Here is a 13,119-nt window from a genome sequence, read left to right as displayed (position 1 = left end):
TATTAGAAAAGTATTAATATTGTCAGCAACTTAAATGATAATTTATATTGTATGTGGGACAACAGCAAACTAAAAAATAAAGAAAAGTTACAATTATCCATTTATAGAAAACACATTTAGGAACTATCCTGCAGGAGTTGCTGGTTAATGGATTTTATGTAGTTAATTATATGCATGCACAGCTGCTGGGAGACCGGCTACAGAGCTCAACCAGAAAAGAGATTAAGCACAGCAAACCCCAGAGCGGCGGCGGGAGCTGAGCCAGCCGGGCTGGCAGCGGGTGGGCGAGCTGCCCTCGGGTTTAGGCGCGGTACGAGTCACACAAAAACCATTAAATCCCGGTTTTCTCTTGGCTGGGCTCCACCGCCTCCCCCCGGCCCAGGCCACCCGGGCCCTTCGGCTCACAGCGGGTGTCAGCACAGCCCTTGCCCTCCCCGAGACCCTGCTTACCTCACGGGGGAAGAACCCTGGGATCCCGACCCCGCGCTGTCCCGTGCCCGAGACTCACCTCACCCCACCGGGGAGAGAGCCCTCAGCTCCTCCGACCCCGCCCTGCCCGGTCCCGTCCGCTGAGCCTCACCTGACCGGGGAAAGGCTCTGCCGTGCCCCGCCTCGCTCCCTGGCACCGCGCCAGTGACTCCCCAAACCCCGGCACCTCCCGGCACTGCCCGGACCCTTCCTTCCCTCGTGCGGGACCGGGAGCGGAGCGGCCCAGCCCGCTCCCCGCCCGCTGTTGCGGCGTTGCCGCTGGAGACGGGGCCGGCCCCGGTGCGCCGCTTCCCGCCGCCTGAGGGCGCCGGTGGGCGGGAGGCGAGGGGCCCCGCCGGGCGTGAGGGGGCACACCTGAGAGGGGGCACAGCTGAGATGGGGCACAGCTGAGATGGGGACACAGCTGAGATGGGGGCACACCTGAGATGGGGGCACAGCTGAGGGGGGGGCACAGCTGAGATGGGGCACAGCTGAGATGGGGGCACAGCTGAGGGGGGGGCACAGCTGAGATGGGGCACAGCTGAGATGGGGCACAGCTGAGAGGGGCACAGCTGAGGGAGGGCACAGCTGAGGGGGGGGCACAGCTGAGATGGGGCACAGCTGAGAGGGGGGCACAGCTGAGAGGGGCACAGCTGAGATGGGGCACAGCTGAGATGGGGCACAGCTGAGATGGGGCACAGCTGAGATGGGGCACAGCTGAGGGGGGGGCACAGCTGAGGGGGGCGGTACAGCTGAGGGGAGGCCCAGCTGAGAGGGGGGCACACCTGAGAGGGGGGCACACCTGAGAGGGGGGGCACAGCTGAGGGAGGGCACACCTGAGGGAGGGCACAGCTGAGATGGGGCACACCTGAGATGGGGCACACCTGAGATGGGGCACACCTGAGACGGGGGCACACCTGAGAGGGGCATAGCTGAGAGGGGGGGCACAGCTGAGGGGAGGGCACACCTGAGGGGGGGGCACAGCTGAGGGGGGGGCACAGCTGAGATGGGGCACAGCTGAGGGGGGGGGCACAGCTGAAATTGGGGGGGCACCTGAGATGGGGCACACACCTGAGAGGGGGGCACACCTGAGAGGGGGGCACACCTGAGGGGAGGGCACACCTGAGGGGGGGGGCGGAGTCAGTTCCAGTCAGTGCAGCCAGAGCCAGTCGCTTTAGTAGACAATTTATTTTGATAAACTTGCTCAATAACAAAAATACAAGTGAAGAAAATTATGTTCATTTTATACAGTTTGTATTAACATTTGTTCGGAAATCATTAATTGAAAAAATGCTCTAACCAATAGAAAACCACCCTCAGTAAAGGCCGGGGGGCGCAGGCGGCGGGCCCGGCCTCGAGCCCAGGCAGGACAGCCCGCCTGCAGCCACCATTTCCTTCATTGTGTTCATCCTTCACAAAGGCTTTAAAGGACAGCTTCCCTTTTCCCGTGTGTGTGTGTCGGGGCAAACAGGAACCTACGGTTGTGTTCTGGAGTGGTTAAACAGCGTCTCAGGAACACGGGGACGGCAGAGGGCCCGGCTCTGGCGGCACCACCTCAGCCAGGGGCCGGGGCTCGGAGCGTGGCACGCTGCCCGCGCCTTCGGGACAGCGGCACCGCTCTCCAGCTGGATTAACTGCGCAAAAACCACCTGAAGTGGTCAGGCTGCTGTGTTCTGGGAAGCACACCCTCCCCAGCTCTGAGCCAAACAGCTTCCAGGTGATTATTTCAGCTGAGCTCAATGATAAGATTTACACGGACAAATTTACTAGCTTTTCCTTCTGAAAGTATTTTCAGTTTCCAATCTTACATTTTGTTAGCCAAATAAATGACAAAGTGTGCACAAATTACGTTATGATGGGGTATCAAACCTTAGGGAGAATTTAGAAGCAAAAGAATAAATGCAATTCTCTAGTGATGTATGAAATGAGCTGTCCTTCAAAAAGTTAAAAAATAATGGCAGAATCAGAAAAGTTTATGTAAACACTCAACACAAATATGGGATTACCTTTGGAGAAGATTCATATGGAAACATTTGCTTTTCACGAACTGAAAAGGTCTACAGATGTTTAGGCATGTTCAATACGAACTTCCTGTAGTTCAAAACAAAACCTTGTGCAAATAAAACCTATAAATAGTCTTCAGCAGATTTTACAGTGATGCTCTTAGGTATGAAAAGAATGCACACAACTTTAAAACAAAAGTAACAGACATAAGTTTGACAAATGATTGCACCATAAAACAGTGTTTTATATACAGTTTACAAGATATGATTTTTCGCTATAAATTAATACTGTACTATATAGTACTTAGTGACCTTATTAAAAGCAACTGTTGACAGCTGTCTCTTCAATTACTGGTTTGGGTTTTTTTAAATGCATTTGGCCGCATCTATTTCTGGATTTGAAATGCTCAAATATTTAATAAATCTATTTGCTAAACCTTTGCTAACATTTAATAATTCATAGCAATAGCACTGGCAGATCAGATCAATTTCCAGTCAGCCAGCCACAGTCTGGGTATGCTCCAAGTATTTTTGTTTGGTTTCTTAATAATTATTATTATGATCCATTTAATCAAAGCCTAAGATGATGTTACAATAACTGAAATAAGTAAGTTGGAGGGGTGGGAAGGGAAAGAAATTTTAGCAGCTTAGAAACTCTCCCCACCCCCCCAGCTGTATTCCAGTCACAAAAATCTCGAACTATTTACAAGCGTAACACTTCTGAAAACGTAATTTATAATCCAAGTTTTAGTGAATACTTTATCTTAGACACAGTAGTGATAACACCAAAATTTTGAAAGATATCAAGCAGCTGAACCCTGCCTTTTCCCTCCACCACTATCACTAGGGGCCTCAGACTGCCCATGCAGATGAAGGCTTAAATTAGGAACCAAATTATATCTAAACCATGACTTCCGAGTAAGTGCTTGGTGGTATTTACAGATTAGTATACTTTGGAAAAATTTAGTGATCCATAAACACTCCATTCTACCTGTGAATGAGCTGACTGGGAAAAAAAAAATACTTAGAAACCATTCCAGTGGCAAGTTGGTCAAAAATTTCAAAAGAAAATATACATCAACAGATTACATTTTTGTATTAAAATACTTTGTGTGGGGGAGAGGGAAGAAATGGAGAAAGGCAGGGACCCACTATGGTCTGAATGGCACAGAGTTTAAAATAATTGTGCAAACTGTGTTAAACACTCCAGCTTATCTGGCAAGTGATTACTTTGGAAACTGCTGATTTTATTTTAACATAAATCTCATCCTAAAATGACTGTCTCTTCATTAATGCAGTTCCTCTAGTAAGCTCAATGAAACAGTGCTCAAAACAGACAATTTTTTTGTTTTCAGTATTAATCTCAGGCAAACTATGTATTAACTGGAAAACAAATACTGATAGTGCAGGCAGCTTCCCTGGAACACCAACCTAGTAGTGAATTAAGATGTCTGTGGATTCAATGGTTTATTCTTGTGTTGAAAAATAAAACTACTTTTAGTGAGGAATATTTACTCCAAATTTTGGTGGCCATTAAATCTACGTTTAAAATAACTTTAGTAAACAAGGCATACATTTTTAACAATTATATTGCTCATTTTTTTTGGCAAAGATGAATTAATACTCAGCTGAAAATAAGTTCATCCATCTTTGCAGTGGGATAGTGTTTGCATTACTTTAAACATTGCATTTTATATGTGCTAAAAGAAATGCTTATCTATGGTAAAATGCTGTGCTTGAACATGTATGAATGCTAATGTAACAATGAAGTAGAAAAAAGAGATTTTTCTGTACAACAGTTGCTAATAATTTAAATAGTGTCAGTTTCCCAAAATTAGGATTTTAAGGTATGACATGATCTCACCTTCTACCCTCATATACAAATAAATTACCATAAAAAGAATTTTAGCTTAACTTAAAATTGCACCTAGAAAGGCATGGGATCGTTTGTACCTATTACAAAAAACTGTTAAAATCAAGGGCTGCTACAAAGAATGAGGTAAACTGAAGACTCTCAGCTATGTGGCCTTCAGAAAAATGGCTTTTTTCTATTGAGTTCTAGTTTTGCACACCACAGTGTTTTGCTAGCAAAGCATTCTGAGTTCTTTTCCAGGAATCATTTGTGTGTATATACATATATATACATATGTGTATATACACACACACACACATACACACACACTGTATACTGCATCAGCAAAATATATATATATTTATAGATATATATATATTTATATAAATATAAGGACGAAATCCCCCTCTAAAATGTTCCTTAGTGTTTCCTAGAGCTTATGGGGGAGCAGGGGATGTATGTCTTTTTGCTGTTACATACATTGAGAGAACATGTTTTGATCTATTGGCTTCTTGGTGCAGTAATGCAAGATTGATCCACATTGGTGCCAAAGGCTTTGCTCATCAGAAGGAAGATGTAAAACACTAATCTCCTACAGTGAGGCCAGCCTCACTTGAGTTCCTCCACAACCCTCTGGTCCACCACAAAGTTCATAAATACTTTGACTTCCAAATTGTTAGACGTTAAAAACAGGAACAGTCCAGTAATGTGGGGCGTTATGCTTGTCAGTGTAAAGCATTCTTCACTAGTTCCTATCACAGTGCAGACCTGACTGCATTGAAGTATGCTCAGGAGATTAGTCAACGTGGTCTGTATTTGGTTATGGGAAAGGCTCTCCTTTTTTTCATCCAAAGTGCATAGTGAGAACAAGTCAAAGCATTCCTCTTTTCAGTCAGTGTTTGATAGTCTGATTTAGGCATCCTCCTGAGAATGCAATTCCGATGTCTTGCTCTTTTCCAAAATAAAGTCCTGCAGTCCAGACATTCATCAGCCAGGTAAACAGACTTTGCCAGCAAATAGAAGTCCCACTATTGTAAAGAAAATGGATAAGACAAACAGTACATACGAAGACCCAACCACTGTGTTATTGGGTAATTTATATGGTTGACCTCCGACTTCATTGATGTAAAATCCTATTGGAAATATTAGGGCTGCCATACAGAATAGAATCACTGCAAATAAAAGAAAAAGAAAAAAACAGTCACTGATGTGTTAAAATGAAACTATTTACCTGTTCACAGAGCGCTCCAGAAAAACAAGCAAAATATCCTGACTGAAATGAAGCGCTGAGATCAGAGCTATCTGAGCTGACAACTTGCTTGAAATGACTGAGTAGGCTTTACAATGGTTTCAAAACATCCCTCATCTACTCCCAAGAAAGACTAAAAGTCCCCAATTTTGACTGTAATTTCAATTCTGCTCACTAGATCATGAACCCTCTTTACAGAAGAAAAAATTGGTAGATATACTTCTATCACCATCTCAAAGTTCAGTCATTTCTTCTCTAGTTATTTTAGAGTCATTTTGCCCAGTCAAGATAAAGTAACATGCAACACTGAAGAAACTTTTTCTATTATCAGTTGTCTTTTTCCAACTGTAGTTGCCCTCTCTCATTGTTCACATATTCATTTTCTGTGAAAGCTTTGCTAAAAAGAGAAAACATTCAGATTGTCATTACGGTTTCTTTTAAGATTACAAGATACCAGTTTCCTAACGTTATATGAATGTTTCCTTAGATAATGAAATATCCTTAGAATTTCTCATTGTAATACAATGAAATGAAAGTTTTCTGATTCAGTTTAGTTCAAGCTTCTTAGTGAAAAACTAAATTCAGACTCTGAACAAAGAGACCAAGCAATGAGGGTTTTTATTTAACTTCAAACTCATGTATATGTTTTGTTCTTGCAACTGACTCTGTGTGAAAGTAGAAGAAATACAGAACTCCTGTTAAAGAATTACATTACAGATTTCACAGGCCTTCAAGTATCAATAGTAGCCAAGATTCCTCACAGCACGTTTCAATACCCTGATCAAATCCAGGAGAGAACATCCAGTGTTGTTTCCCACATTACAACTTCAGTGTTTCTGTAGCACCTTTGGAAAAGTAACCCTGTTTAGTTTGGATGTAGCTCTGCAAGACTCTATTGTCAACCAAGGCAGTGACTTCTAAATATGGCTCCTCTGAGAGGCAAGATATTCTTCACAATAAAAATTATTAGCTTTTGAAATGGTTTGATTGTATATGCAAGAATATAAAATTGGGTTTTTTTAATCAGTATTAGAATAAAACAGAATTTTATCTGATTTTACCAGTTCAGTCAAGTATTAGTGCTTTACTCTTATTTCACTTCTGTGTTTTTCAGCGTTCTTTCAGACATTATTTACTGTGAGTGGAACACGGCACCACAATACCTATTATTCAACCAAATTCAGCTAGATCTGAGGGGAGAGAGGAGCTGAACCTGCTCTGTTCTCTCACCAACCCCACAAATCCACATACCAGCATCATCTGACATGAAGCACAGCTCACACTGAAGCCCCTCCTAGTCCTCAAACTCTACCTATAACCTGGCCACACAGAAAAAAGCAAATTCAAGCCAAATTACAACGTCCTGCCAGAACAAAATGCATCATATGCTGACTTTTTCAGCTTTCTCTAGTTAACACAGGCTGCTGCTTTTAGTTTGTTAGTAAGGGACACAGGTGCTGTCATTGTCTCCTCTTTCCCTTCTCCACCACTGTAAGACAGGGGAAACCCTGGAGATGCTGTTCCCTACTTGAGCCTCCTTAAAAGTCAAACAAACAACATCAAAACCCACTGGTAACAGTAATAACCATCACCTTAATCACTGCAAGAAGTGCTGCAGCTGCTTTTCTTTCCAAAGGTATGTACAATAAAATCAGGAGCTTGCCTGTCCCCTTTGGCCTCACCAGAACAACGTTTCTAGCCTTCACAAATGAGGAAATGATTGGCTGGAGCAGCATAAATATTTTTAATGTAGCTTCACTACTGATCTTCCTCACTAAACACGGATGCTCCAGTTTATCCAGCTACAGTGCCCACACTAAACCCATTTTTAAATGGACTCCGTGTGTATCCAAGATGAACAGTTTACCACATATTTTGTATCTTAATGCTTACGATTTTCATAGCACAGGTCTCAGCTTTGAGGAAAAACCACTAATATTCTAAAAGATACTGGGCATGATGAATCTGAATTCAGAGCGTGTCCAAGATCTGGGCATAAGCAAAGAACGATGCTTTCATAGACCATGATCCACATCAGAACATCAGCTGCTCCTTGCCTTCCAAAACACATAAAGCAGCTTTCACAACACCTTGAGCCAAGAGCAGCCAGCACCAGGATCATTCCTTCGGCTGCCAGTGCCGAGCAGGAAAGCCCCGATGTTCCACTGGAGGGGGCTCGTGTCTCGCTCGCACCGTGCCCGCACCGCCGGGTTATTCTTCAAAGGGGAAGGGAAAGAGCACAACCAGAAAACATCTGGAACTGCACAGTTGCCACGTTCCTGCTCAGTGTCACCTCATTAGGCCATCTATTAGAACAGAACCAAAGACCCACACACGAGACGTTAAACAATGAAGAAAGTTTTAATCAACACAATAATTGGTTAATGTAATTCCACATGACACAACCTAATCCTTAAAAAAGTTTCCTTTTGTTAATTGTATCTCAAACATCTGAGTCCATCTGCAGAATGCACGGGTATGTGTTTCTTGAGCAGACCTATGTAAGCTCAAGAAGAGCTTTCTAGTCTGCATCTGAATGGTGGCTGTCAAAAAACCCAATTCGTTCCTCTAATTCTTTAGCTTGAAGTTGTTTTGAGCATCTAATGACAACTTCAAAAGAAATCTGGTCTTAAAAAAAGATTTCATCTTCAGAGGCTCACTGTAATATCTGCTTGCCTCTATATAGACACATGACATAGAAAGCAACCTGCTACAAATCTTTAATTACTCAAGAAGTACTTTATTCACTGGGGAACACCAGAGACAGACATTCACAGGATAGCTACTGTTAGTTAAGGAATGTGATTATCCTGCTCCATTTTTACTTGCATTCCAAAAAGCAGTCCATTATTACTCATGAACTTTTAAATCCTCAGGGACAAAAACCAAACCAATTCCAGACTCTCTGGTAATTGCTGGAAAAATGGTAGAAATACGATTTTTCTGTCTAGCATCTTCTCCCTCGATACATCTCAGAGAAGCACCTCATTCAGTAGTAGCAGACACAGAATTCATCCCCTTTCTAGTTTTAGCAGATGGTGAGAGACCTGAATCTGTACGATGTAAACAGATCTTGAGGGAGCTCTGTGAATTCCTGCAACAGTCAAAATTGTAATAACATACATGAGATCGCCTATGTGGCCTCCATGGGGAATAAGCTCTGGACATTGTTTCTATTTATGGAACTTAACAGTATCTGTCTGAAAGACCATGAAAATGACAACATTTGAGATTTCCACACCTTCACCACATCCTATCTTATCAACTGGAAGACAGAAAACAAGCACCCTGAAAAGGCCAGAGATTTACATAAATCTGAAGCAGAGGTAGCAATATAGGAGCAGTGTCAGAGACATGTGGAAAAATACCAAAGCCAGGTCACTTTTTGGCTACCAACTTGTGTCACTATGTGCCAGGGCATAATTAGTGATGAGATGGTACAGAAGCTGGGATGGCAAAAGGCAGTTCTGGTACACAAGCAAAGGAACAGCTGATCAGAGCTTTGCCTGCTACCTACACACCAGGCACAGCTATGGGTTTGTAGCACCCTGTTCATTGAAGAATCACACAAAACCTGGGCAGTGCACAGATGAACACCAACAAGGAACCCACTCTCCATTACACTGTATGAATGTGGTACTACTGAAACACCAGTGATAGTTTTGATGGTATCTATGCCCAGAGTGACAATACTGATCACATCAGTAGGAATACTGATTCCTGAAAGACACTTCTCTACAAAAAATGAAGGAAAACCTTCACATTTACCTGTATAAGACTTTTGTCACTCATGCAGTATGACCTGGAGGACAGCAATAGCTCTCCTCTCCACAAAGCTGTTTGCAGAGACGTCAGAAAGCGTAAGTTTCTGTGCAGTAAACCCACCAACAACTGGGGAATGAGGCAAATGCTGAGCTTGTAAATACCCTCTGGGGTGTATCCCTTCAGAAGTGTATAGAAGAAAGAGAACTGACAGGTTAAACTTCTGTCTTCTTCATGTCTCTTAGCTAAACAAGATAAACAAGACCACTCTCAGCAACAATTCATATTTATAGGTATGCAGATGAAAAAATTTAGCTATAGGTATTTACTTGAAAACACATGGAGTCATCCCAAGATTACAAGGAAAAATTCCATGAAAAATATAAGTTATGCAACTGTATATAAATTCCAGCATGGACTGGACAAAAGTGACCTCTTAACAGGCTTTCCCTGCCACTCTCAGAGTTGTAAGGAAAAGGCTGAGCAAAAGGATTCCTTTGCCTCAGATATCTACTCCAGACCCCCTTGCATTTGAAGGAACGGAACTGCCAGTCCCAGAGCTTCCCTTGGAAGCCCCAGCAGACTTCCCTGCCTGCCCAGGATAGCATGTCCTGCATTGTGTTCAGAAAGTTCTGTGAGAAGATCTAGCAGCCTGCGTGAGGCCACTGAGTTTTGAAATCACTTGCAGATGAGATGTAATACAAATACGAAGTCTTCCCTACCCCCTTCTAATGAGTTACACATTTTCATCTAAACAGCACTGGCACTTCACAGGAAGGATCTGCTCAGGGTATTCCAATGATTCCACATGGCTGCATAGTTCCTAATACTAACCTACAAATAGGTTACTAATTTGGGTTGTATCCAATGAACCCCAGAAGTCACTCTCAATAGCTTTTTAAAAAATCTAGAATTCTTCCTTCCACTCACTTCTATTTTTCAAAATTAATTTTCCTAACAAGTAAGTTCTGAGATTTCCCATCATCTTTGTTAACAGGAATGCAAAGGTCACAGAATTGTATGTATTGGAGATGAATACCAAAGACATTGAATTTTATAATTTCAGCAACACAGAGATCATATCTTAATAGAATTATGAATAATTCTGACTTGCAAAAGAACAAATTAGTGTGTTTCATTATTAAACATCTCATACCAAGAAGACAAGTGCTGAAATAAAAATGTCCTTCTATACTGAGACATCTAATAATGAACCTGTTGCAAGCCTGAAGAAATCTCTAGAGAAAAAACCCAAAATAAAAAAGCCTTAGAGTACCACACTTTTTGGCTGAACTAATCATCACAGCTGTAGAAAACTAAAGCTGTAGGGATGTGATGATTTCAGATATTAAAGAAAAACACTGATATCTAGAACTCAAACTCCCCTCTTTACCCAAGAGCTTTTACTCCAGCTCCCTGTAAGTATTTCAACTTTATACAGCATTTTGACTTTAACCCCCACCACATATATTAGATACACATGAAATATGTATAGATAAACAGGTGCACTGGAAAAGTTGGGATGGAATATTCAGTAATACTCAGGTCTACTATTTTAATCATTCACCGGAAAATAAATGAAAGTCAATCACAATGGATACAGCATTTCAATAGCTCAATTGTCTGCAAGAGCAGCACTATTAATTTAATATGCTGTGTAGCAACGTTGTCAGAAAGATGGCTTTGATTGTACAAGTGCCTCAATGAAGTACCTTTGTTGAAGCCGAGCACTTTTTAATATTATTCCCTTCCCAAAACCAAGGTTAAATCTAACTCGTATTAGATATCATTAGATGTCAGAGTTCCATTAAACCTTATTTATGCCCATGTAAACCACAAACTTGCATTTCTAGTTAAGTGTTCACACTACCTTTAGTGGTTTGTCATAATTCAAGTCAATTTAAAAGCCCTCAGGTTTTGAGTTTTTTCATGCTGTCATCCCCACCATTAAGGCACCATTTCACAGTTGGGCTAAGCCTGTAACACACACCAAGAAAAGGAAGTTTTAAAGTTATTCCCCTTGCTCATTATAACTGGTTTTTTTTGCACTGAAGTAGCCATAGGATATGTTTCCCTGTGTGCAAACACAGGGCTGCTGGAGCAGGGACAGCTGTGAGGAGTTACACTGGTGCTCATGCAGAGCACAGTGAAGGAGGCAGAAAAGCACTGGTACTCCTTCCTCTGGCTAAAGCACGGCTGCAGGTCACTTCTGGAAGCAGAAGTCTTGGTGCTGTGAAGCACAGCAGATGCTCTGCAGTGGGCAATCCTCCTGCATAGCCAATTAGGATGCAGACATTCTGAATAAAGCAGCTGCTGTGAGCATGAAGCAGAACTGAACCTCAACCCCGAACGAGGTGTTCACAAGACACCTGAGTAAGGACATGTTACCTCAGAAGTACCAACTGCCTCCTCTGCCTCAGAGAGGGAATTTTCAGTAACTGCAAGCTGCTAGGATTAAGTCCTGGATACATGGGAGTGGGGAAGTATGAAATACTACAACCACTCAAGTCAGAACTGACCTCTTCTATCCCTGCTCTTTTTCTTAGGTCAATTAATGGTACTGCCCAAGGAAGGTAAAGGGGTCAGGCCTTCCTTTCTTTCACACCATTATTCCCTCTCCCTTACAGTCACTTAAGACACCAACCCCTTTATTTCTGAAGACTTATTTTTCCCTCAGATGTGGTATTCAAAGAGAAGGAATGTTTTGCATAGCAGGAGCCCTAAGCAGTTGCTCCTTTCCAACACTATGGTGTTATTTCAGACTCCACCAGTTTATCCTGCATACAGGTCAACTGTGCAGTTGAGGTCACTTACTTCCAGTGAAAGCTATCCAGCGGGCATATTTAGTAGCTTCTCTTCGCCAGTGGGAAGCCACCAGCAAACCACATGTGACAGTTAGTGAAATGATTCCCATTATGATGAAAAATAACGTAGTGACCCACTCGGGAGGCAGCCGTGGAGGAATACAGGTCCTGTCACGTCCATGGATGGTTTGACACTGTCGCACAAGGCCAACTGTGAGAGCACCTGAAAATACATAGCAGAGAGGCAAGTAAACTTTCAAAATCCTCTCTGAGGGGCGCTCAATTGCAAACCACAGCTCAGAATTGCCCCAAAGTAAGGGATTCTTTCTTTGATGAACCTTAGTAAGCCTTTCAAACACGGAGGATGGGGGGCATGCTATAAACATCTGCCTTCATGTTCCTTCATCGCACGCTTGCACAAGCTGAAGTGAGATGACTGCAAGCTGTATCTGGTTCCCGAGTGGCAATCAAGGTCTAATCAAAGGGATAAAGCACTCGTAATAAAGCTTGCCAATATCTGCTAACGTGGTAGCTGACTTGCATAGAGGATCACTCCCTCATCTGTGCAGGATGAAGTACTTTTATAATCTAACAAAATGAGTTGCAGCCCCCCTAAAATGCATTTAATTGTCTAATATCTTTTTCCCTCATCTGTAAATACAGCTTTAAGCCTCTGACTCTTGCAGAAGAAACTGCATTTAATTCATGTATGACTAAAAAAACCCCATTTCTTGACAGTAACTCATTAAAAAGAGTCCCTCCGTGCAAGACTTGATCAATCCTTTTGACTGCTAACAAGAGTTACTACACACAGAAACTGGGATATCTACAGAAACAATCTATCAAAAAGATCCCAGGAAAAGGATAAGATTGGTACAGGAACCATAAAGATTTAACCAAAATTATGTATTTTCTGTTAAATAATAATTTTTAAAAATCTTCCTTTTAAATCCAAGTCAGCGCTTTTGAGACTCATAAAGA

The 13,119-nt window shown here is 42.5% G+C and overlaps 1 protein-coding gene across 2 annotated transcripts in view; it reads right to left on the bottom strand.

The window, feature by feature from the left end:
- Window positions 1-2,999: 2,999 nt before the first annotated feature.
- Window positions 3,000-13,119, bottom strand: part of MOSMO (modulator of smoothened) — a 29,715-nt gene continuing 19,595 nt past the window's right edge. For both annotated transcript variants that reach the window (XM_068206927.1, XM_068206926.1), the window contains 2 exons: window positions 12,149-12,361; window positions 3,000-5,495 (listed from right to left, as the gene is read on the bottom strand). In XM_068206927.1, coding sequence (XP_068063028.1) covers window positions 5,311-5,495; window positions 12,149-12,361 — 398 coding nt within the window. In that variant the 3' untranslated portion in view covers window positions 3,000-5,310. The remainder of the gene's footprint in view (window positions 5,496-12,148; window positions 12,362-13,119) is intronic.

This window comes from Anomalospiza imberbis, chromosome 16 (assembly GCF_031753505.1).
Source record: "Anomalospiza imberbis isolate Cuckoo-Finch-1a 21T00152 chromosome 16, ASM3175350v1, whole genome shotgun sequence".
NCBI lineage: Eukaryota > Metazoa > Chordata > Aves > Passeriformes > Viduidae > Anomalospiza > Anomalospiza imberbis.
The sequence above is the reverse complement of the archived record's forward strand: the minus strand, read 5'-3'. Positions and strand labels throughout refer to the sequence as shown.